This window comes from Manis javanica, chromosome 4 (genome assembly GCF_040802235.1).
Source record: "Manis javanica isolate MJ-LG chromosome 4, MJ_LKY, whole genome shotgun sequence".
Taxonomy (NCBI): Eukaryota; Metazoa; Chordata; class Mammalia; order Pholidota; family Manidae; genus Manis; species Manis javanica.
The window spans coordinates 134,708,675-134,731,589 of record NC_133159.1 but is presented as its reverse complement, the minus strand read 5'-3'; the positions used below and the strand labels follow the sequence as shown (position 1 = coordinate 134,731,589).

Genomic DNA, 22,915 nt, shown 5'->3' with positions numbered 1-22,915 from the left:
TCAGCACTACCTGCCTGCTGAGTTGGGGAAACCTCCCAAGAGTTTCTAGGCAAGCATTTTAAAGAAACAGTCCCAGCTGAAGGTTAATATTATGTGCAAAGAAAGGGTTCTGGGGCCCAATAACTTTGGGAAACATTGTTAAACAGATTTCTTTACTACAGGAGTTATCAGAGCCTTTAATATATTCATGGACTACTCTGTGATGCTCCACAAGGGGCATGGAGTGGGCAGAATGCCCAATTTTTTTTTACCACAGAGCACGATTCCCATGCCAGATAGCCCAACAGGTAGACCAAGCATGTGGCACAGGTAAGAAACAAAGGGAAGGTGAGAAAAAAAATTTTTTGAAAATAATTTGCTGTTAAAAGCATCAAGGTGACCCCTCAGCACTGGAAAGCCGAAACTTGATTAGATATCCTTACATTGTGTTCCAGTTCAGGGTTCTTTTATTTTAAATTTTGTGGGAGGGAGGGTCACATCATCTTTTCAGTGTCGGGTTTCGCCCTGGCCCTGGGGCCAGACAGCTCAAGGGGTTGGTTGTGCGGACACCCATGCTGGGGGCCATTCCACCGGACACTAGCAGCTTTGCTTCCAAGTACAAACCAGGAACGAAATGGGTGCATAGCACACAGGACAAGGGAGTGTGAGGCCGCAGAGCCTGGGGGCTGGTGCTCTTGTCCCGACCTTTTCCTCAGAAGCCAAGGGTTAGGGAATTCCTTCCTGATAGGGAGGAAGAGCCTGCAACAGAGTGTCCTCCTGGGCAGAGGGCCTCCCAGGCCACTAGGACTTCTGCCTCGGGACTGAGCAGCCACCGGCTGCTGGTGCCTGTGCTGCCTCTGAGGCCCAAACCCTCTGGACCAGCGTGTAGGGCTGAAGCTGCCCACTGGTCCAGGAGGGGCTGCCCAGAGGGGCAATTACTCCTCTTTAGGAAGGCAGGGGTGTCGGGGAAATAGCAATGCCCCCCACCTACACCTGGAGAAGTGTAGGCCTTGACATCCTCATGCTGCAGGTGGGACGCCCAGGGCGGCGTGGGCTCGGGTACATGCCGACCAGGGGAGCTCACTGAGCTGGCAGCCTGAGGCTCTGGGACCTCACCTCAGCAGGACTGAGTGGCAGGGACTCCCCCCCACGGGACTTCCCACAGGGCAGCTTTTACAAAGAGGCGCCCACGGGAAAGAAGCTCCTGAAAACAGTGCTGAGGGAGAGGTATTCTTATGCCCTATGAGCAGTGGGGAACCTGACACCCAGAGGGTGGGGACTCCACCTCCTCTGGGCTTCACAAGCTGTGTAAGGGGCTGGGCATGGGCCCGACAGACTCCAAAGGGAACTGAGTGCAAGGCTTACAGTCTCAAGAGAGCAAGACCAGCAAGGAGCTGAGGACTGAGCTCTGCAGAAGCACAGGAAGGAGTGGAGTTGACACAGCAGCTTGGACAGCCAGTCGGCGGGCGTCCTCCAGGAGATGGGGCGTTCCGGGCAGAGGCGTGTGAGGGAGAGAACCTAGGTCCCCAGCTGAGCTCCCCAGCAGCCCAGCCAGGCCCCCTGCCTCCTGCAGATCCCTCTCACACACACACACACACACACTCACTCACTCACTTACAGGGATCCTCCTGTTCTCCTTCTGCTGCAGTAACAAATTACCACCAACTTTTAGTGATTTACAACAGCACAGATTTCTTATCTTACAGTTCTGCAGGTTAGAAGTCTGCGTAGGTCCCCCGGGGCTAAAATCAAGTGTGGCAGAGCTGCGCTCCACGCAGCAGGCCGTAGGGAAGAAGCCGTTTCCCATCCCTTTCCAGCTTCTAGAAGCCGCCACATGCCCCCACCCCTGTGAGCCTCTGCAGAGTTGCCTCTATGACCTTCCCTCCTCACACCTCCCTCTTCCCCATCATAGATCACCTAGACATCTCCCTACTTTAAAGTCAGCTGGTTAACAATCTTAATCTGCAACCTTGATCCCCCTTTTCCACTACCATGCCATGCTCACAGCTTTGGCGGGGGGAGGGGAAGGGCGTGCCCACCCCTGGGGGCCATCCTGCCCACCACACTCCTTGACGCTCCCAGGATCACTTTCGTTCTCCCAGGCAAATAAGCTCAGAACAAAAACCCTCCGAAACACTCTGAACCCCACGTGGAATGAGACCCTCACTTACTATGGGATCACGGATGAAGACATGATCCGGAAAACCCTGCGGTAGGTGAGGGCCGCCTCGGGCCCCTGCCCCCGCCGCCCCCAGCCTCACCCGTGGGCTGACGCTGCCCACTCGCCTCCCCGCCCACCACCTGCAAATCCCTGCTGACCTCAGAGGCCAGTCGCAAGCACCCAGTGGATCTGAACTTCTGGCTGCGTCCCTCGCCTTCCAGGATCTCTGTGTGCGATGAGGACAAATTCCGCCACAACGAGTTCATCGGGGAGACACGGGTGCCCCTGAAGAAGCTGAAGCCCAACCACACCAAGACGTTCAGCATCTGCCTGGAGAAGCAGCTGCCGGTGAGTGGGCTGCGGGGCTCTGCGGGCCATCCAGGGCCCTGCCTGCATGAGCCAAGGCCAGCAGCATTTACTGAGCGCCTGCTATGTGCCTGGCACCATTGCAGGTGCTGGGGAGACAAAAATACCTGCCCTCATGGATCATAGATCCCCCAGTGATCAGGGCCAAGAAGGAAACCAGGAGGGGGGTTGACACTTTGGACGGGTGTTCTGGGAAGTACTCCGCAGGGGAGTGGGGAATGTTCCAGGTAGAGGAAACGGCTGGTGCAAGGCCCTGTGAGGAAAGCTCCCGGCCTGTTGGAGGCACAGGCAAGAAGCCAACTGAGAGGGGCAGAGAGAGCGAGGGGAGGGGCCCTTGGAGTTGAGATCAGAGGTTGGGGGGTGGGCCAGAGAGGGCAATAGGCGGCGCAAGGCCCCTGAGTCTGCTTTAACGGGCTCGCTGAGGTCAGAACGGGAAGGAAGGAAGGGTGGGGCCGGGGGAGCTGTGAGGTGGCAGTGGCAGTGGCCAGAGGCGGGCCCTGGGGGGCAATGCGGGCGGGCGCGGCGTCCCCAGGCAGGGGCCCGCCCAAAGGGTGAAGGGTCATTAACTGGTGCGGGAGACCAAGGGAGCACAACCGGAACACGGAACACGATAGCGTGAATGCCTGTGAGATACCCAGAGAAGACAGAAAATAATTCTTTCCTAGAAGCCATAATTGTTTGAAAATGATGTCAGAACTGGTTCTGCCCCCGGCTGTCAGCTGTAGCTGAGCCCTCTTCCCCGAGGCCCCACCTCCACGTGCTCAGAAGCACTGGGAGGGGTTGGCCGGCAAGTGCCAAGCTCCTGAGAAACCCTGACCCTCTAGCAGCCCAGTGTTCAGGCACAAGCCCCCTTTGGGACATTTTGCCCCCAGAGGCCTAGACAAAGGAACAGCTGTGGAGGACAGAGCCCGTGTCCGTCCCCTGGCGGGGCCTGGGCCCTGGGCCGGATGCTCGGGGCAGCCTGGCCCGAGTAAGCACTTGGAACAAGTTGACAGCTAGCTCCCTGCCGGAATCCCAGCTCTGTCTTTTTGTATAACTCAATCAAATTTTATTCCTTTGTCATGTTCTCTCCCACTCACACACATTTGTGTGGTGGATCTAACCTTTTTATTTTATTATTAGTCATTAACCCTGAGTAACCCAGTTTTTCCCAGTGATCTGTGTCCCTTATGAAAGGTGACATCAACCCCTGCTGTGGTGGTCATCCTGAGTTTTGATGTACTCCTGGCATAAACAACTGTGGGAGGAGCGGGGAGCACGCGTGTGAGTGTGAACTGTGTGTGAGAGCAGTGTACATGTGTGTAAGTGTGCATCTGTGTGTGAAAGACTGGCCTGTGTTTGTGTGGAATGTGGTGTTCACACACATAGACCCGGGAGAGTGTGTGTGCCTGTGCAAGGGGCACGACCAGGGTGGTGCCGGACTCCCTGGAATCTGCTCGGAGCTCGCTGGTCCAGCTGCAGGGACCCACTGCAGCCACAGAAGTGCAGCTTCTCTTCAGTGCCAGAGTGGCCGTCCCACATTTTGATGGTACATTTTAGATTTTACATAGTCTGTGAACATTATTCTCAGTAAATACTGAGTCACGTCCAGTTGCTTGATCTTCGAATGAGATGACCCAAAGTATAATATTCCACCTCTGGAAAACAACTGAAAACATCACCTCCGGCTCCCCCTGGGGTTGTGTCCAAGCTCTGTCTGCTCCCCAAGAGGGCCACTCTTGTGCCTTATATTCACTTTTACACATCACTCAAACTAGCACAAGAGCCACAGTTTAGTGAGGCCATCACCCACAGAGCCCTTGGCTGCATAGTTAAATCTCACATGTCTGGTCTGGTCCACTGGTAACGGCTGTCTGGGCACTGTGTTAAGATACTAGGGCTGCATTTGAGCTCAGGGGGTGACTGCTGTGGCCAGTCGTGTGGGCTCTGGGCATGGGACTCGGGGGAAGGTGGCCCCCGCTTCACCTCACAGGAGTCCGTCTCCAGAGAGGTGTGGGCGTGACCCTGCCTACAAAGGGCCCCATGAGGTGCCACTACAGCGACGAGGACAGCCATGGGCAAAGGGTTGCAGCTGGGACTTCATGTGAGAGGAGCCTGTCAGAGAGGCCTAAGGAGGGGCCCTGAGGTTCGTAGGGCTCCAGCTTGGTGTGCCTGGGCAGACAGAGGGTGAAGGAGAAGGGGTTCAGATGAGCAGCAGCTGGCAGGTAGAAATGGGTAGTCTCAGGAGGGTGAGGAATGGGGGAGCAGTGGGCTGGTTGGGGTAGGGAGGCAGACAGCAAGGTCTGATCCCAGAGGCAGCCACTGGGTAGCTGCTGGGGCACCCGAGGGGCCTGGGCATCCCCCACCCACCTCCGGCTCCCCCTGGGGTTGTGTCCAAGCTCTGTTTGCTCCCCAAGAGGGCGACTCTTGTGCCTTGAGAGCCTCCAGGAAGCACCTTGAGGGTGGCTGGGGCCAGAGCGAGGCCCTGGACGCTATCTGGCCTTGGTGCACGGCCGGCCTCAGAGGCCCACAGCTGAGGGGGGATGGGAGCAGGCGAGGACAGCCAAGTGACTGCCCACCCGGCAGGTGGACAAGACGGAAGACAAGTCCCTGGAGGAGCGGGGCCGTATCCTTATCTCCCTCAAGTACAGCTCGCAAAAGCAGGGCCTGCTGGTCGGCATCGTGAGGTGTGCACACCTGGCTGCCATGGACGCCAACGGCTACTCCGACCCCTATGTGAAAACGTGAGTGTGCGGCCCCGGCCGGCCTCCTTTCCCTCCTCACCCAAGGTACTGGAGGTCCGTGGATAAGATCAAGCACTTAAGTGAACAGATAAACAAAATGTGGCATGCCCGCATGACAGGTTATCCGGTTGTGAAAAGGAGCAAAGTCGTGACACAGGCTTCAGCACAGATGAACTTTGAAAACACAGTGAGTGAACGGAGCCAGACATGAAGGCCACGTGTTGTAGGATTCCATTCATATGAAATGCCCAGAACAGGCAAATCCTTAGAGACAGGAAGTAGATTAGTGGTTGCCAGGGGCGAGGGGAAGCCTTGAGAGGTGAAGAGGAGGGGCTGTGCCTGGGTACTGGGTTTCTTTCTGGGGTGATAATGTTCTAAAATTGATTGTGGTGACGGTTGCATAGTTCTGCAACTATCCTAAAAACCATTGAGTTGGACACTTTAAAGGTGCTTGTACAGCATGTGAATTATGCTCAGTATGGCTGTTATTTTTTTTTTAATCCAGTGCCACCAGGCTGCCGGCCCAGTGCCAGGGAATAATAGGAAGCTAACAGGATCACCGGGGGAAGACAGGTCCCCTCCCCACCCATAGAACAGGAACTACAGGTTTTCTGTATAAAAAACAATGAGTTGGGCCTCAAACTTGACCAGCAGCAAAAAAATATTTCCAGTGGATTGAGATCACTGTGAGAGGAAATGCTCTAACCATTCAGCAGACCACAAGGTGACTCCTTATAACCATTGGAGGGAAACTCAGCAATATCCAGTAAACTAGGAAAATGTGTGCCCAATGGCCGCATTATTTCCGTCCCAGGTCTGAATCCTAGAAACCCATGCCCGGGTGGAAGCCGTTCACTGCAGTGTTGCCTGTCACAGCAATAAGCTGGGAACACCCATGCATTTCTCAGCAGAGGACTAGAGTAATAAAAGGTAGTGTGCTAATACAGTGGAATAGTATGCAGTTGAAATGAATAAATTAGGACTAGCTGCATGAACATGGACAGCTATCCCAAACATGCTGAGCCCAGAAGCAAATGGCAGAATGGTGCACACAGTGTGATACTTTTCTTAAACCCTGCAGAGAATTCCCCAGCAGTGGTGGTCTCTGGGGAGAGAGGAAGGGGAAAGGCCTGGAGAGGGGATCATGGTGCCTCCATCTACTTTGATACTCAAGTTTCTCTTTTGGAAGGAAATATAATCTAAAGCCAAAATGGAGTGAAATTTTTCAATCAGGCTCAGTGCCCACCTGCCAGATAGACAGGAATTCCAGGGCCCTGCACTGGGTCATCCAGAAAGTAGAGTCTCACCTGGCACAACAGATGGTCCAGCCAACTCCCACAGCCAGGCAGAGGCAGCCCTGGCAGGGCCTGCCCACTGCGCCTGGGACTCTTCCCTGCTACAGGTGTGGGAGCTGTGGGCCCACCGCAGCCATGTCCCACATCCAGCCACAGGCCAGGCCAACATGGCCTTTCAAAGACAGGCGAATCTGTGAGTGGCTCCCAGTATCAGCCATGCTTCCCCTGAGGGCCCAGAGTGGCCTAGAAACCCAATATCTAATTAAAATTAGCTGGGTGAGACATGGGGGCTGCTGCTAAAAGCAGGGGAAGTAAAGATACGGGTTAGTTTCTGGGCAGGGTGCCCTGAGGCTGCGTGTCCTCACTGGGAGGCAGCTGCTGAGGAGCAGAGTAGATGGGCTAAGGCCTTTTTCAGCACCCTTGTTTTTATAGGCCTCACCCCTGGTGACAGCTGTCTCAGTTTCCCCAGACTCTTCAGGGTATGATGGGAAAGCTTAGGGGTAGCTGTGATGGAAATAATCATCACTAACTCACTGAGGAATCACTGTGTGCCGGGCCGGGCAGGCCTCGCTGAACCCTCCCGATGACCCCATGCGCTGCTGCTGTTAGAATCTCCACCTTACACCTTGCGGGGCTGGGGAAGCTCGAAGCAGCTTGCTGTGCCACCCTGGGCAACCCCTCCCTTCTGTAGCCCTCTTGTCTCTCCTAGGAGCCTTGGATGAGCAGTAGTCGCTGTGCAGGGCCAGCAGAGGTGGCATTGCTGGGAGGCCTCATGAGGCCCAACGACAAGGGCAGGGAGGGGTCCTGACAGCACAGGAGGGGAGGCCCCCTGGCAGGGCTCTGGGCCCCTTGCCTACACAGGCGGCACTTGGGCGGGAGCTCCCCTGGAGTGGTGAGGTGGGGCGAGGCGGTGCTCCAGGCAGAGGAAATGCACAAAGGCCTGACCTCGAGGCAGGGCAGAGGACGATGCCTAGGGCAGCTGTCCCGGCTGGATGCCCTGAGGCTGGGGCTCTGGAGGGACTAGGGCGAGGGGTCTAGATGGACACTGGCCATGTTCCACTGAGGATGTAGGGATCCCAGAATGGCTTTCCTTCAAGGGGCTTCTAGGGGCAGGGGGCAGATGCTCCCAGTGCTGGGCTCCCCCGTCTCACTGCCTCACATCCAGAGCAAACCAGGCAAAGGAAAGTGGCAGGATCAAAACACCAGTCAATAGCAAATGTCAGCAAGCTTTTAAAGAACTGAAGAAATTCACCCTCTCTGGGTGGGGTTTAAAGAAACCCCCCAACTTCTATTAAAAGTCAGGTCTCTTAAGAGAGAAGTTACACACAGCAAGTTTCTCCCCTTTTGAAGTTTAATGTGTACAACCTTGTTACCACCAATACAGTCAAGATATTGAATACTTTGTTATTGAAATATACTTGATATACAATATTCTACTGGTTTCAGGTGTAGAGTAGATTATATATACATTATATATACATTATCAGCAATTATATACATTATGAAATGTTCACCAGGATAAGTGTATAGTTACCACCTGTCACCACATAAAGATATTACAGTATTGACTAGATTCTCTATGCTGTTACTTTTCATCCCCATGACTCATTTTTTTTTAATTGGAAGTTTGTCCGTCTTTATCTCCTTCACCTATTCTGACTATCCCATTACTCCCCTCCCCCCACGACAAACACCAAGTGTGTTCTGTTTATGAGTCTGTTTAGTCGATTTGTGTGTTTTAATTTCTGATTCCACATATAAATGAAACCATATGGTATTTGCCTTTCTCTGTTTGACTTATTTCACTTAACATAATACCCTTTAGGCCCATCCATGTTGTCACAAAAGGCAAGATTCATTCTTTTTTTTGAGAGGACAGGGTAATGATTGAATATTTTTCATTAATTTTAGTTTTTTTAATTATTAAAGTATCATTGATATACAATCTTATGAAGGTTTCACATATACAACACTGTGGTTCAACATTCACTCATATTATCAAGCCCTCACCCACCCCTCCAGTGCAGTCACTATCCATCAATGTACTAAGATGTTACAGAATTATTAACTATATTCTCCGTGCTGTACTGCCTTCCCCGTGACCAGCCTATACTGTGATTGTGAATTATTGTGCTCCTTAATTGCCTTCTCCCTACATCCCCCCACCCTCCCTAAACCTTCCCCTTTGGTAACCACTAGGCCCTTCTCCATGTGTGTGAGTCTGCTGCTATTTTGTTTCTTCTGTTTTGCTTTGTTTTTATATTCCACAAATGAGTGAAATCATTTGGTATATGTCTTTCTCTGCCCAGCATATTTCATTGAGCATAATACCTTCTAGATCCATCTATGTTGTTGCAAATGACAGGATTTCTTTTCTTTTTAAAGCTGAATAATATATTCCATTGTGTATATATACCACCTCTTTATCCATTCATCTACTGATGAACACTTAGGTTGCTTCCACATCTTCTCTACCGTAAATACTGCTGCAGTGAACATAGGGATGCATATATCTTTTTTTTTTTTTGAGAGGTCATCTCTCATATTTATTGATCAAATGGTTGTTAACAACAATAAAATTCTGTATAGGGGACTCAATGCTCAATGTACAATCATTAATCCACCCCAAGCCTAATTCTCGTCAGTCTCCAATCTTCTGAAGCATAACAAACAAGTTCTTACATGGTGAACAAGTTCTTACCTAGTGAATAAGTTCTTACATATATCTTTTTTATAGTGAGTTTTCCTTGGATAAATTTCTACAAGTGAAATTGCTGTCTCTCTTGATAGTTCTATCTTTAATTTTTTGAGAAAATTCCATACTGCTTTCTATACTGGCTGCACCAATTTCCATGCCCACCAAAGGTGCACAAGGCTTCCCTTTTCTCTACAACCTTGCGAACACTTATTTCTTGGCTTGTTGATATTAGCTACTCTGACTGGTGTCAGGTGATATCTCATGGTGGCTTGATTTGCATTCCCTAACAATTAGGGATTTTGAGCATCTCTTCATGTGCCTGTTGGCCATCTGTATGTCTTCTTTGGAAAAATGTTTATTCAGATTTTGGGGAGTTTTTTGGTGTTGACTTTTATGAGTTCTTCATATATTTTGAGTACCAATCCATTATCAGATATATCATTTGCAAATATCTTCTCCCATTTAGTAGTTTGCCTTTCTAATTTGTCGACAATTACCTTCACCATACAGAAACTTTCTAGTTTGAGCTAGCCCCAGCTGTTTGTTTTTCCTTTTGTTTCTCTTGCTAGGGTGACATATACAAAAGAAAATTACTAATACCTATGTCCAGGAGTTTACTTCCTATGTTTTCTTTTAGCAGTTTCATGGTTTGGGATCTTACATTTAGGTCTTTAATCCATTTTGAGTTTATTTTTCTGTATGGTGTATAATAGTGATCCAGTTTCATTCTTTTGCATGTAGTTGTCCAGTTCTCCCAACACCATTTATTGAAGAGACTGTCATTACCCCATTATATGTTCTTGCTGTCTTTGTCACGTATTAATTGACCATGCAAGTGTGGGTTTGCTTCTGGGCTCTCTAGTCTGTGCCATTGATCTATGTGTCTATTTTTGTGCCATTACCATGCTGTTTTGATTACTGTAGCTTGTAGTATAGTTTGAAATCAGGGAGAATGTGACCTCCAGTTTTGCTCTTCTTTCCCAAGATTGCTTTGGCTATTGGGGTCTTTTGTGGTTCCATACAAGTTTTAGGATTATTTGCTCTAGTTCTGTGCAAACTGCCATTGGTTTCTTGATAGGGATTGCCTTGAATGTGTAGATTGTTTTGGGACATGTGGCCATTTTAACAATATTAATTCTTCCTATCTACGAGCATAGGATATCTTTCCACTTATCTGTGTCATCTTCAGTTTCTTTCATCAGTGTCTTATAGTTCTCAGTGTACAGGTCTTTCACCCCCTTGGTAAAATTCATTCCTAGGTATTTTTTGATGCAATTATAAATCTAAATTGTATTTTACTCCTGATTTCTCTTTCTCTTGGTTCATTACCTGTATATAGAAACACAACAGATTTCTGTATATTGAATTCATATCCTGAGACTTTAGTGAGTTCATTTATTAGTTTCAATAGTTTTTTGGTGGGGTCTTTATGGTTTTCTATATATAGTATCATGTCATCTGAAAATAGTGACAATTTTACTTCTACCTTACCTATTTGAATGCATTTTGTTTCTTTTTCTTGTCTGATTGCTGTGGCTAGGACTTCCAGTACTATGCTGAATAAAAGTGGTGAGAGTGGGCATCCTTGTCCTGTTCCTGATTTTAGAGGAAAAGCTTTTTTTTCAGGTTTTCACCATTTAGTGTGATATTAGCTATGGGTTTGTCATATTTGGCCTTTATTATGTTGAGATAGGTTCCCTCTATACCCAGTTTATTCAGAGTTTATAGCATGAATGGATGTTGAATTTTGTCACATGCTTTTTCTGCATCTGTTGAGATGATTATATGGTTTTTATCCTTCTTTTTGATAATGTGATGTATCACATTGATTGATTTGTGGATATTGAGCCATTCTCACATCCCTGGAATAAATTCTACTTGGTTATGATGAATGATCCTTGTAATGTATTTTTAAATTCAATTTGCTAATATGTTGTTACATATTTTTGCATCTGTGTTCATTAGGGATATTGGCCTGTGGTTTTCTTTTTCATAGTGTTGTTGTCTATCAAGATGGTTTTGGTATCAGGATGATGCTGATCTCTTTTTATTATTATTAAAGTATCACTGATATACAATCTTATGATGGTTTCACATAAACAACACAGTGGTTTCAACATTCACCCATATTATCAAGTCCTCACCCCCACTATTACTGTCACTATCAACGTTAATAAGATGTTATGGAGTCATGAATTGCCTTCTCCATACTGTACTGCCTTCCCCATCACTTACTTATATTGTAACTGTGAACTATAGTGCCCCTTAATCCCCTTCTCCCTCCCCACCCAACCTCCCCAACTCCTCCCCTTTAGTAACCACTAGTCCATTCTTGGCATCTATGAGTCTTCTGCTATTTTTTGTTCCTTCTGTTTTGATTTGTTTTTATACTCCACAAATGAGTAAGATCATTTGGTATTTGTTTTTCTACACCTGGCTTATGGCACTGAGTATAAAATACCCTCTAGATCCATCCATTTTGTTGCAGATGGTAGGATTAGTTTTCTTCTTATGGCTCAAAAATATTCCATTGTGTATATGTACCACATATGCTTTATCCATTCATCTACTGATGGACACTTAGGTTGCTTCCAATTCTTGGCTATTGTAAATAGTGCTGCTATAAACACTGGGGTGCATATATCTTTTCGAATCAGGGATTTTGTTTTCTTTGGGTAAATTCCTAGGAGAGGAATTACTGGGTCAAATGGTATTTCTATTTTTAGTTATTTTGGGGAATGTCCATACTGCTTTCCACAATGGTTGAACATTCCCACCAGCAGTGTAGGAGGGTTCCCCTTTCTCTGCATCCTTGCCAGCGTTGTTATTTCTTGTCTTTTTGATATTGGCCATCATAACTGGTGTGAGGTGATATCTCATTGTGGTTTCACTTTGATTTCCCTGATAATTAATGATGTGGAGCATCTTTTCATGTGTCTGTTGGCTATTTGTATTTCTTCTTTGGAGAACTGTCTGTTCAGCTCCTCTGCCCATTTTTTAATCAGGTTACTTTTTTTGGGGGGTGTTGAGGCATGTGAATTATATAAATTATCAGATAAATTTTTTACGAATAGTTCTTCTATATACTGTAGGATGCCTTTTTGTTCTGCTGATGGTGTCCTTTGCCGTACAGAAAGAAACCTTGTAGTTTGTGTTGTCCCACTTGTTCATTTTCTATTTTGTTTCCCTTGCCCAAGGACATGTGTTCAGGAAAAAAGTTGCTCATGCTCAAATTGAAGAGATTTTTGCCTGTGTTATCTTCTAAGAGTTTTATGGTTTCATGACTTACATTCAGGTCTTTGATCCATTTTGAGTTCACATCTGTGTGTGGAGTTAGAAAATACTCTGGTTTCATTCTCTTACATGTAGTTGTTCAGTTTTCGTAGGACCAGTTGTTGAAGAGGCTGTCTTTTCCCCATTGTGTATTCGTGGCTCCTTTATTGTATATTAATTGGGCATATATGTGTGGATTTATATCTGGGTTGTCTATTCCATTCCATTGATCTATGGGTCTCCTCTTGTCCCAGTACGAAACTGTTTGGATTTCTGTGTCTTCGTAGTAGAGCTTGAAGTTGGGGAGTGTAATCCCTCCAGCTTTGTTTTCTCAGGATTGCTTTGGGTCTTTTGTGGTTCCATATGAATTTTAGAACTGTTTGTTCCAGTTTTTTGAAGAATGCTATTGGTATTTTGATAGGGATTGCATTGAATCTGTAGATTGCTTTAGGCAGGATGGCCATTTTGACAATATCCAGGGCTGCATTACTGGAGCTGCAGTGGGCAAAGCCCCTCTCCCTCTGGCCTGCCTCAATGGCAGGGGCCTCAGGCAAGCAGGACTGGTGCCTGCCAGGAGGAAGGAGCTCAGCTGGGAGGGTTTCCTGCCTTCCCAGCTGTAACACCTGCCTCTACTGCCAGGTCAAGTGGGTCATGCACACAGGGAGGAACATCGGTGCTGGGCCACTGGAGGTGGGCAGGGCCAGCCTGCACCTGCCTGGAGTGGGACCAGCACCTGCCTGAAGGCAGGGGAGACAAGCTGCCCACCACAGTGGGGAGGCTGAGTGCTGCATAGATAGCCAGGGGGTGGAGTGTCTGAAGCTCCTGAGAGTTTCCAACCTACTGGGCTGAGTGGGCCCAGAAGGTGGTGGTGTCCACCTGACCTTTCTCCTGAGCGGAAAGCTCTGTGTAATCTTTGCCCCTCTAGCATCCCTCTCACTGCTGGGAAGTCCTTCAATCTGCCCACTTTTCTTTTGTCTCAGCAGGGCAGGCAGTGTGTACCTGTTCTCCACAAGCGGCTGGAATCTCAGCCTCTCCAAGTGTTCCACCCTTCCTTGCTTTCCAACCCCACTAATCTCCAGAGCACCATGTAATGGGTTTCGTGTTCCTGGAGCAGATCTCCAGGGCCAGGTGTTCAGTGGTCCTGAGCTTCTGCTCCCTCCTGGCTCTGCTCCTCTTCCTCCACCTGTGGGCCAGGGTTGGGGGAGGGCTTGGGTCCCGTTGGATCACTGCTTTGCCACTTTACCCTTTTCTGTGACGTCTTTTCTTCTTCCCCAGTTGTAAGCAGTCTGTTCTGCAATCTTCAGGTCATTTTCAGGTTTAGTTGTATTTGCTGTATTTTTGTGTTTTATGCGATTTTGGGAGGAGGTTTCTGCCTTGCTTTTTATAATGCCATCTTTTTCCCAAAATCCAATGTTGACCTCTTAAAATGAATTTGGAAGCTTTCCTTCCTTTCCCATTGTTTGGAATAGTTTGACAAAGGTAGGTGTTGACTATCCTTTAAATATTTGGTATTTGGTAGAATTCGCCTGTGTGGCCATCTGGGTCTGTATTCTTGCGTGTTGGGAGTTTTTTGATTACCAGTTCCATTTCGTTATTAGTAATTGGTCTGTCTGTTCAGGTTTTCTATTTCTTCCTGGTTCAGTCTTGAAAGACTGAATGTTTCTAGGAATTTATCCATGTCTTCTAGGTTGCTCAGTTTGTTGGAATATGGTTTTTCATAGTAATCTCTTATAATTGTTTGTATTTCTTGGTGTTATTTCCTGTTCATTTCTAATTTTGTTTATTTGAATCTTTTCTTTTTTTTTGATGATTCTAGCTAAAGGTTTATCAATTTTACCTTTTCAAGGAAACCAGTCCTTAATTTCATTGATCTTTTGTATTATAATTTTAGTCTCTAGTTCATTTATTTCTACTTTGATCTTTATTATTTCCTTTCTTCTACTAACTTGGGTTTTGTCCTTCCTCTACTTTGTTTAGTTATAAGGTTAGAATGTCTGTTTGAAATTTTCCTTGTTTCCTGTGGTAGACTTGTATTGCTATTAACTTCCTTTTAGAGCTGCTTTTGCTGCATATCCCAGAGATTTTGAACTGTTGTGTTTCTATTTTCATTATTCTCCAATAATTGTTTGATTTCCTCTTATTATTTTTTGTTTACCCAATGATTGTTTAGTAGCATGCTGTTTACCCTTCACATTTGTGTTTTTTCCAGTTTTTTTCTTGTAATAAATTTCTAATCTCATACTATTATAAATTTCATACTGTTCAAAGCTACTGTTTCCTTACTGGTTTTTGTGTGGATCATCTATCCATTGATGTAAGTGGGGTGTAAAGTCTCCTACTGTTATTGTATTAATGTCAATTCCTCTTTTATGTCTGCTAATGTTTGCTTTATATAGTTAGCTTGCTCCTCTATTGGTGCATATTTACAACTGTCTTATCGTCCTGTTAGATTTAATCATATTATAATTTTGTGATGTCCTTGTCTCTTGCTACAGTCTGTTTTAGAGCCTATTTTGTCTGATACGGGTACTGGTACCCCAGCTTTTTCCCATTTCCATTTGCATGGAATATCTTTTTCCATCACTTCAGTTTCAGTCTGTGTGGATCTTTAGGTCTGAAGTGAGTCTCTTGTAGGCAGCATATAGATGGGTCCTGACTTTTTGTCCAGTCACTCTATGTCTTTTGATTAGAGCATTTAGTCTATTTACATTTAAAGTAATTATTGATAGGTATGTACTTATTGCCATTTTGTCAAATATTTTCTAGTTGTCATTCTTTGATTTTGACTTCCCTTGTGTATTATGACTTTCTTTAGCATTACAGTTGGATTCTTTTCTCTTTATTTTTATGTATTATAGAGTTTTTGGTTACCACAAATTTCATATATAACATTCTATGTATATAACAGCCCATATCAAGTTGATGGTTGCTGAAGCTCAAATTCTAACAGCACTACATTTTTTATTTCCCCTCCTCCACATTCTATGAGTATGATGTCTTTTTACAACTTTTTAGTGATTCCCTTAATGTGCTAGACATGCCTGGTTTTACTGCTTTTGTCTTTTTAGTTTCCCACTTGCATTTAAGTGGTTGATCTATCTTTAGTATATGTTGCTTTTACCAGTGAAAAATTTCCCCTTCATACTTTTCTTGCCTCTAGTAGTAGCCTCTCCTTTTCCTCTTAAATAAGTCCCTTTAACATATCTAGTAGGACTGGTTGAGTAGTAGTGAACTCTTTTAAGATATAGAATACTCCTGTCACCCCAGAAAATTCCCCCAGTCCCAGGCAACCACTGATTTTTCTGTCCCAATAGTTTGCCTTTTCTAAGCTTTCTTATAAAGGCAACCACACAGTATGTCACCTTTTGAGTCTAACTTCTTTCACATAGCATAATGCTTGGAGGTACATCTACATGGTTGTGTGTGCTGGTAGTTTAGTCTTTAGTAGTCATCCATCAGCTGGAGAAACCACAAGTTGTTGATCAGTTCACTTCATGTTGAAGTATATGTGGGTTGTTTCCAATTTTTGATGATCGTATAAAGCTGTTGAACAACTGGTTTTTGTGTGGACCTATGTCTTCATTTCTCTCTGCCACCCCCAACTTCTGTCAATACATATTTTCTAGTGTTTCTACAATGAACCAGTATTTATGCAATAAAAATCAAAACAAAAATAATAAATGCAAAGTAAAGCAACAGTGAGATACCACTTTCTGCCTTTAAAAGCAGCAAGGATGTGTTTGTAAGGCAGTGGTATGCAGCTTTGTTGAGGGCCCCATGTGTAGACCACCATACACCCATTCCAGAGAGCAGCTCGGCAAAATGAAGGAGAAAGTTGACACATGTGTACCTTTGGGCAGGTAATTCCACATCTAGGAATGCATTTATTAATTCGACAGATGTTTATTGACCTACCCAGTGCCAGGAGAGAGAGATGTAGCCCTCGCCCCCAGGGCACCCTCAGCAGGGGCAGGGCAAATGTCACTTGTGTTATGCAGGGACAGTGTGAGAAGTCATGCCAAGGAGAGGTGCTGGCCTTCCTCCCCTGGCCTCTGAGCACCAGCCCTGTGCTGAGTTGCTCTATGACCTTGGGCAGATCCTTCCACCTCTCTGAGCCTCAGATGAAGAGGGCTATTCTGCATCGAAGTGTAAGGAGCTGCTGTGTAAGGAGTAGCTGGCTGGCAGGCCAGGCTCCCCACTCCCTAGGGGAGGCATCTTTGTTACTGCCCGACAGAACTCTTTTCTTCTCCAAAGCTCCAGTGAGGTGGAGGTGATGGTTACACAGCTCAGACTGTGCTAAAAACTGCTGCATTTTACACTTAAGATGAATTTTATGGTATGTGATTTATCTCTCTATAAATTTGCTATTGGAAAAAAAAAGCTCTAACAAGGGACCAACTCTGCTAAAAATGTTTTTCTACTGGGAAATGTAAACTTTGTAAAATCAGACTTCCAGAAACAAGGAAAGTCATCTTTCCTGGGGAGATAGAGGAGGCTCTGTGGTTACCTTCAGGGATGGTCATATGAAGAGACGTCCATGGGACGAAGGAGCCACCTTCCTTTCCCACTGCAGCTGACCACTCACCTTTGCCAGAGAGTAGTGCTGGGGAATCTGACGATGAGGATGAACGTGGGTCTGGAACTCGCTCTCTAAGGACAAAAAGCTCTGCTGGCTCCACCTTACCCGTAGCTTCTCCCCTCCCTCTGCCATCTGTTGGTTATAATTCCAGATACCTGAAGCCAGATGTGGACAAGAAATCCAAACACAAGACAGCAGTTAAGAAGAAGACCCTGAACCCGGAGTTCAATGAGGTACTAGGGGCTGGTGATCACGCTGTAGTGAAGCTGCTCTCCCTCCTCTGGGGCAGGGGGCCCTGGAGGGACTGGGTTCTTCAAGGGTCCCTGTGGGGTGTGGGGCGGGGCCAACAGGAGAGCCCCCAGCCGTGGGGCATGGGGGAGAGGCAAGGCCAGGCCGAACAGGCTGAGGTGGAGCAGGCAGGAAGGGCGGGAAGAGGCCTGGAAAGCTCTTCAGAGGATTGAACTGATGGGATTGTGGACGTGGAAGTGGGGACCCAGCAGGGGGAGGGAGAGGGAGGACACTCAGTGGGATGTGAGGATTTGAGATGCCCCAGGGCCACAGGACAGTTGAGTGTAAGCAGATACCCAGGCCCTCAGCCCAGGGGGTGCACGCAGCTCTGAGGCTCGAGATTGGGGAGAGGGTCCTCCAGCAGAGTCTACCTGACTCGGGCAGGCAGAGGACCCCTAGGAGATGCTTCCAGAGAGTGAGGGGATACCCGATGTCAGAGCATCCTGGACACCTGTGGGAGAGAGGATTCCACAAAGAAGGGAGCATCAGAGCCAGACACAAGAGGCCAAGCAAACGAAGGCCACCAAGCATGTGTTGGTTTGGTAACAAGGAGGCCCTCAGGGAGTCTGAGAGAGCAGCTTCAGTGACAGAGGAGCAGGGAGCTGCAGAGCCCCCCAGGCCCCCAGGCAGGGGTGAGACGAGTGAGAACGCACCACGTACCCCGACTGCCCTTCTGCCCCTCCCCACCACACCTCAGAGCCCTCCTGGCCAGTGGCCAAGGCCGCATGGCACTGACCCTGACTCTTCTTCTGGCCCCAGGAGTTCTGTTATGAAATTAAGCACGGGGACCTGGCCAAGAAGACCCTGGAGGTCACTGTTTGGGATTATGACATTGGAAAATCCAACGATTTCATTGGTAAGAGTACACAATGAGAATGCTGTTTAGCCACATGCCATCTTGGGTTCAGCAAAGGGTGGCTGCCCTGAATCGAGTCACAGCCCCTCCCTGGCCTCTGAGGAAAGCTGGGGCCATAGATCACCTGCTTCCAGACATGAGGAGCCTCACACATTATCCAGCCTGACCCCATGTGACAGAGGAAGAGACGGGCCTAGAGAGGGACAGTGGCTGGCAAGGGCCACACAGCAGCCTGTGGTGGAGCACGGGCGAGAGGTGATGCTGGTCCATGCCTCGGCTGCACTCTGAGCCTTGTGGCCCCGAATGCCTGTTCAGCTGGTGGCTATGCACAGTGGAGCTGCCCCCACCCTTTCTTCCCCTTTTTGCCCCCATCCCTCACCACCAACACATGCTGCCAGGCTGTGCACCTGGCAGCACTGTTCTGGTACTGGACAGAGGAAGGGCAGGCTCCACGGAGCCCTCGCCTGCGGCATCCAAGAGTGTGGCCTGGGGGTCAGACCACTGTCCACCCTCAGAGGTGTGGTGGGCAGGGAGGAAAGTCTGCCCCTGGAGCATGAAACCTGGGCTCCTGAGGAAGGGGCTGTGGGACCTCCTGCCCCTGGCCCCCAGGGGTCCTGCGATCACTGCGGCCCTGGCTCCTCTCCTGCAGGTGGTGTGGTTCTGGGCATCAATGCCAAGGGCGAGCGCCTGAAGCACTGGTTTGACTGCCTGAAGAACAAGGACAAGCGGATCGAGCGCTGGCATACCCTCACCAACGAGCTCCCAGGGGCGGTGCTCAGCGACTGACCGGCCCCCCGCCCGCCACCACTCCCGCCCTGCCCATCACCTGGCCTGGGCCCTGGGCTTCCTCAGCGGCCGCCAAGGGCCTCACTTCCCTTGTTGGGGGGGATCCAGGACAGCTGCTCAGACACAGAGCCACGACAGCCCCCGCTTAGAGGCCGGGGAGGGCCCTGCCACTCTGAGGGACACACGGGCCCGGGGCTCAGCCTGCTTTCTGCCCCCAGGGCCCCATGGGGCCAGAGGTGGGAGGAGAGGACCTGGGCCTCAGCACCCACACTGGGAACAAAGGTGGGGCTGTCTGGGGGCAAGGACCCTATTAGAGGTCAGCAGCAAGTCACAGGGGCCCCCAGGCTGAATGATCAGGAATACAGGGGTGCCTCGGCAGAGCCAGTGACTCCCCAGAGAGACGTTAGGGAGAGGGGCACAGCAGGGAGAGTACAGGCAGGGCCAAGACTGCAGAGAGCTTGCTGCGGAAGGGAGGTCTGACCGCATCTGTGTGTCTCTGGCATTTCTGTGCAGGTGAGAAAAGCTGACCTGAGAGCCAGGAGTCTGGTGAAATCCCTGGGGGCGTCCAGTGAGCAGCGATCCGCAAGTGCTTTACCCCATGGCGCTAGAAGGCCCTAGGGATGAGTGAGACCAGGGCCTGCTCTCAGGAAGCTCCCCGGCTAGTCAGGGGGCCAGAGACAAAACACTACAACATGGAGTGGCCAGCCTGACCCACCTGTGAATGGTGTGGATTCTGCTTACTCTTCTGGGAGGGCTTCCGGAGGGAGGTGATGGTTTAGCAAGGCCCTAAAGAGTGAGTGGAGCTTCTAGACAAAGGGGAAGGGCAGTGCGGGCAGTACGGATGCCCTGAACAAAGGCCTGGGTGGGGAGAGAACAGCGAGTGAGCCAGGGAGGCTGTGTAGGAGGCAGGTCTGTCTCTGGGGCAGTTTGTTAGGACAGCCCTGGCCCTGCCCCCACGCTGGGCTGCCCATCCGGCCTGGGCCCTGGGGGAAGTGGCAGGCTCACCACATGCTGAAAACAGGCTGGTGCGGTGTCAGCTTCAGTCCCCAGACCGCCCTCCCACCTCTGATGTCTTTCTCTTCTGAAGAGCCTGGAAGACGGATCCTGCCTCTCATTCTTCCCAGCTTAAGCATCAGGTCAGCTATAGTCAAGAAAACAGTCCTTTTTCTTCCCCCACAGGAAAAAAAGCCCTCCTTTTCCTCTTCCCTTCACTCATGTACCCACTACCTGGGCCCTTCTGGGTCCGAGACTGGGTAATGTTGGTCCCGTGTGGTTGCCCCCGCACCATGGCCACTAAGTGTCCCTCCTACCACAGGGAGGCAGCCCAGGCCTTGTCTCTGGGAAGGCCTGTGGGGCTGGCTCTGCCCTCCAGGAACTGAGAGAGAGACACCCTGCCTGGCGGGCCTGTCTGTATCCTGAGGCAAGGTTTCCAGGGAGACGTTGAGGGCATTGGAATCTGGGGGCCCATGTCTAAAGCCCCAGACTTTTCCTACCTATCAAGGACCTGCAGAAATGCTGGATGAACAAATGCAGACCCAAGGAATTCCTTGTATCCAACCCATCGGTGCACTGATGGGAAACAGAGGCCCAGAGAGGGAAAGTGACCTGCCCAAGGCCTTACATCCCTACCACAGCTGGAGTGGCCCAGGCTTCATGGCCCCTACCCCAGCCCTGACCTCTTGACACTACACTCCAGGGGAAGTGAGGTACTGGGCTCACACACGACAGTTCCCGCCTGCTGCCTGCCTGGGGTTTGCTCCTGCCTGCTGCCTGCCCCAAACCACACTAGCAGCAGGGTTCACAGGGGCATGAAGGTTGGACCTTCTGCTGCAGACAAAGCACATCACCAACTGAGGCCTGGGATGATCATTTAAATCCCACCAAGTGCCCATCAGCCCTTTCCCAGTTTGCAGGGAAAGCACGGCTCCAACCCCCACACAGTACCTGGCAACATTTGCTACTCATGGAGCCTTGGTTTCCCCGTCTTGAAGACGGCTCTGAGTATGTTCAGGGTTTCACATGCCCTGTCCTAATGGCGTCTTCATGATCCAGTGCTGTGGTGTGTCATCTTCGTCTGGCAGATAAGCTAAGAGATTCACAGAGGCCGAGTAGTTCGCCAAAGTCACGCAGCTTGGAAAGGGCACGCCAGGCCTCGAGCCCAGGTCCTCCGACTGCCACATCCTCTGGTTGGCTGGGGAACAGGACTCCCCAGTGCCCGCCCTCCTGCGCTGCTGTGGGCTCAGCAGAGATTCAGAGGAAGACTCAGTGAGCTCTGGTGCATGATGGAGATGAGAGATCCTGCTGCCTCATCCTAGATGGCTTGGAAATCATTCTTGCCACTTCAGGCTTCCCCAGAGGCCCTGCAGCCAGGGAGTCTCTGGGCGAGGCCTCATTCTGAAAGGGGGCTAAAGCAGCTGCAATAGGGGAACCTCCAGCGGCCTAGGGCAGGACAGGAGATGGTCTGTTTTTGAGTGGCCTCATGTCTTCATGAGCACTGGGGATATTCTTAGATTTGCCTTTAGGAGGGCCTCAAATAGGAGCCTCACAGTTGCTCTGTGAAGATATGGAACTCCTTAGTGACAAAGCCTAGAAGGGGCTATGAGTCTCATCTCATACACCTGTTAGAAGGAGAAATGGAGGCCCAGTGGACCTATAGAAGGCCCACTGGCACAAAAACCCAGGACTCCTGGCTCCCAGTCCAGGGCCCTCTTCTGCTTCAGGCTGTGAAAATACAGACTTGGTCATGAAAGGTGAGTCACAGCTGACTACAGGGACAGACTGGGCAGTGGAGTTTCTGGGCAGCCAGCCCAAGTGGAGGATGGAGCTCTTGGGCAGGGGGCCCCCACAAGGAGTGATGGAACTTTCACCAGGACATTGGCACTGTTCTGGACTCCTTAAAGATTGTACCTCTGTTAAAAAGTTCTTTGAGAAGTTGCAGTATGAGCTCTACCTTTGACCCCCAAGCCAGCTTATTTCCTCTGATCCATCAGCCCAAAAATGATGGGAAATTTGATGCCCCCCAAAAAATGTCATTCCACAGTAAGATGTCAGTATTGGGGGGGTCACTGAAAAGAACGGCATCCACCTTCACCCCCCACCCGTTTCCCTCTCTGGTCTCCTCCCCACCCACCGCCACCACTAGCCGATCCTCTATGGGCCTGTCTTCCAACCCTGAAGCGGTAACTTCCTGACCTCTAGTGGTGAGAGCGAGGAGCTGCACCTCCCAGCCCATGCATGTCCTGCCCTATGTTCTCAAACCAAGAGAACCTCCCGATGCATGGACTGGCTGTCATTGACGCAGACTCGTTGTGCACTGCTTAAAACACCGTTTTGCTACCATGTGATGGCTGCAGAAACCATCCTTAAATTGCAGCCCCACACACAATTTTTGTACTTTCGTCTGACCTACCCAAAGGTGTCCTTTTTAAGTCTTGTTAAAATTTATAATGACATATAATCCAAAGTAAATGGAAATGTTCATTGCGATCATACTGACTTGAAAGATTCATTTTAATAGGAGGGCAAGCAGGAAAGAACGAGAGAATGACAAGTGGGGCTTCTTCAGCACATTGTTTCATTTACTCTTCACCAGGAACCCACTGGAGTTAGGTTCTCATGATACAGATAGGGAAACGAAGGCTCAGAAAGGTTAAAATATTCGTCCAGGACCACACAGCTGGTAAGTGACAGAACCAGGATTCAACTCATGCCCCCCAAGACTTTTTGCACCAGAATCGGCATGCCATGCTATTATCCAGTCAGCAAACAGCTGTACAGTATTAACTTTACCACCAGGCACTCATCTATGTACCTGAAGCAGATTCATCAGTCAATAAACAAGGGAGAGGTCCAAGAGGCAGCGCAGGAAGAGCCTGAAAGCACCTCCCACGTACACAACAAACCTACACCTA

The 22,915-nt window shown here is 49.1% G+C and overlaps 1 protein-coding gene across 12 annotated transcripts in view; it reads left to right on the top strand.

The window, feature by feature from the left end:
• The window catches only part of DOC2B (double C2 domain beta), a 33,780-nt gene extending 11,290 nt beyond the window's left edge, over nucleotides 1-22,490 (top strand). The window contains exons 4-11 of one of the 12 annotated variants that reach the window (XR_005062481.2): nucleotides 2,082-2,191; nucleotides 2,362-2,488; nucleotides 5,072-5,229; nucleotides 17,226-17,307; nucleotides 18,122-18,218; nucleotides 18,868-19,728; nucleotides 20,092-20,140; nucleotides 21,086-22,490. Coding sequence is in view for 1 of the 12 variants with exons in the window: in XM_017656140.3 (XP_017511629.3) it covers nucleotides 2,082-2,191; nucleotides 2,362-2,488; nucleotides 5,072-5,229; nucleotides 17,226-17,307; nucleotides 18,122-18,218; nucleotides 18,868-19,004 (711 nt within the window). In the remaining 11 variants the exon portion in view is untranslated. Of the gene's footprint in view, nucleotides 1-2,081; nucleotides 2,192-2,361; nucleotides 2,489-5,071; nucleotides 5,230-17,225; nucleotides 17,308-18,121; nucleotides 18,219-18,867 lie in introns of all 12 variants that reach the window. The other 11 variants (XR_005062479.2, XR_005062476.2, XR_005062480.2 and 8 more) reach the window with 11 other exon arrangements.
• Nucleotides 22,491-22,915: the final 425 nt, after the last annotated feature.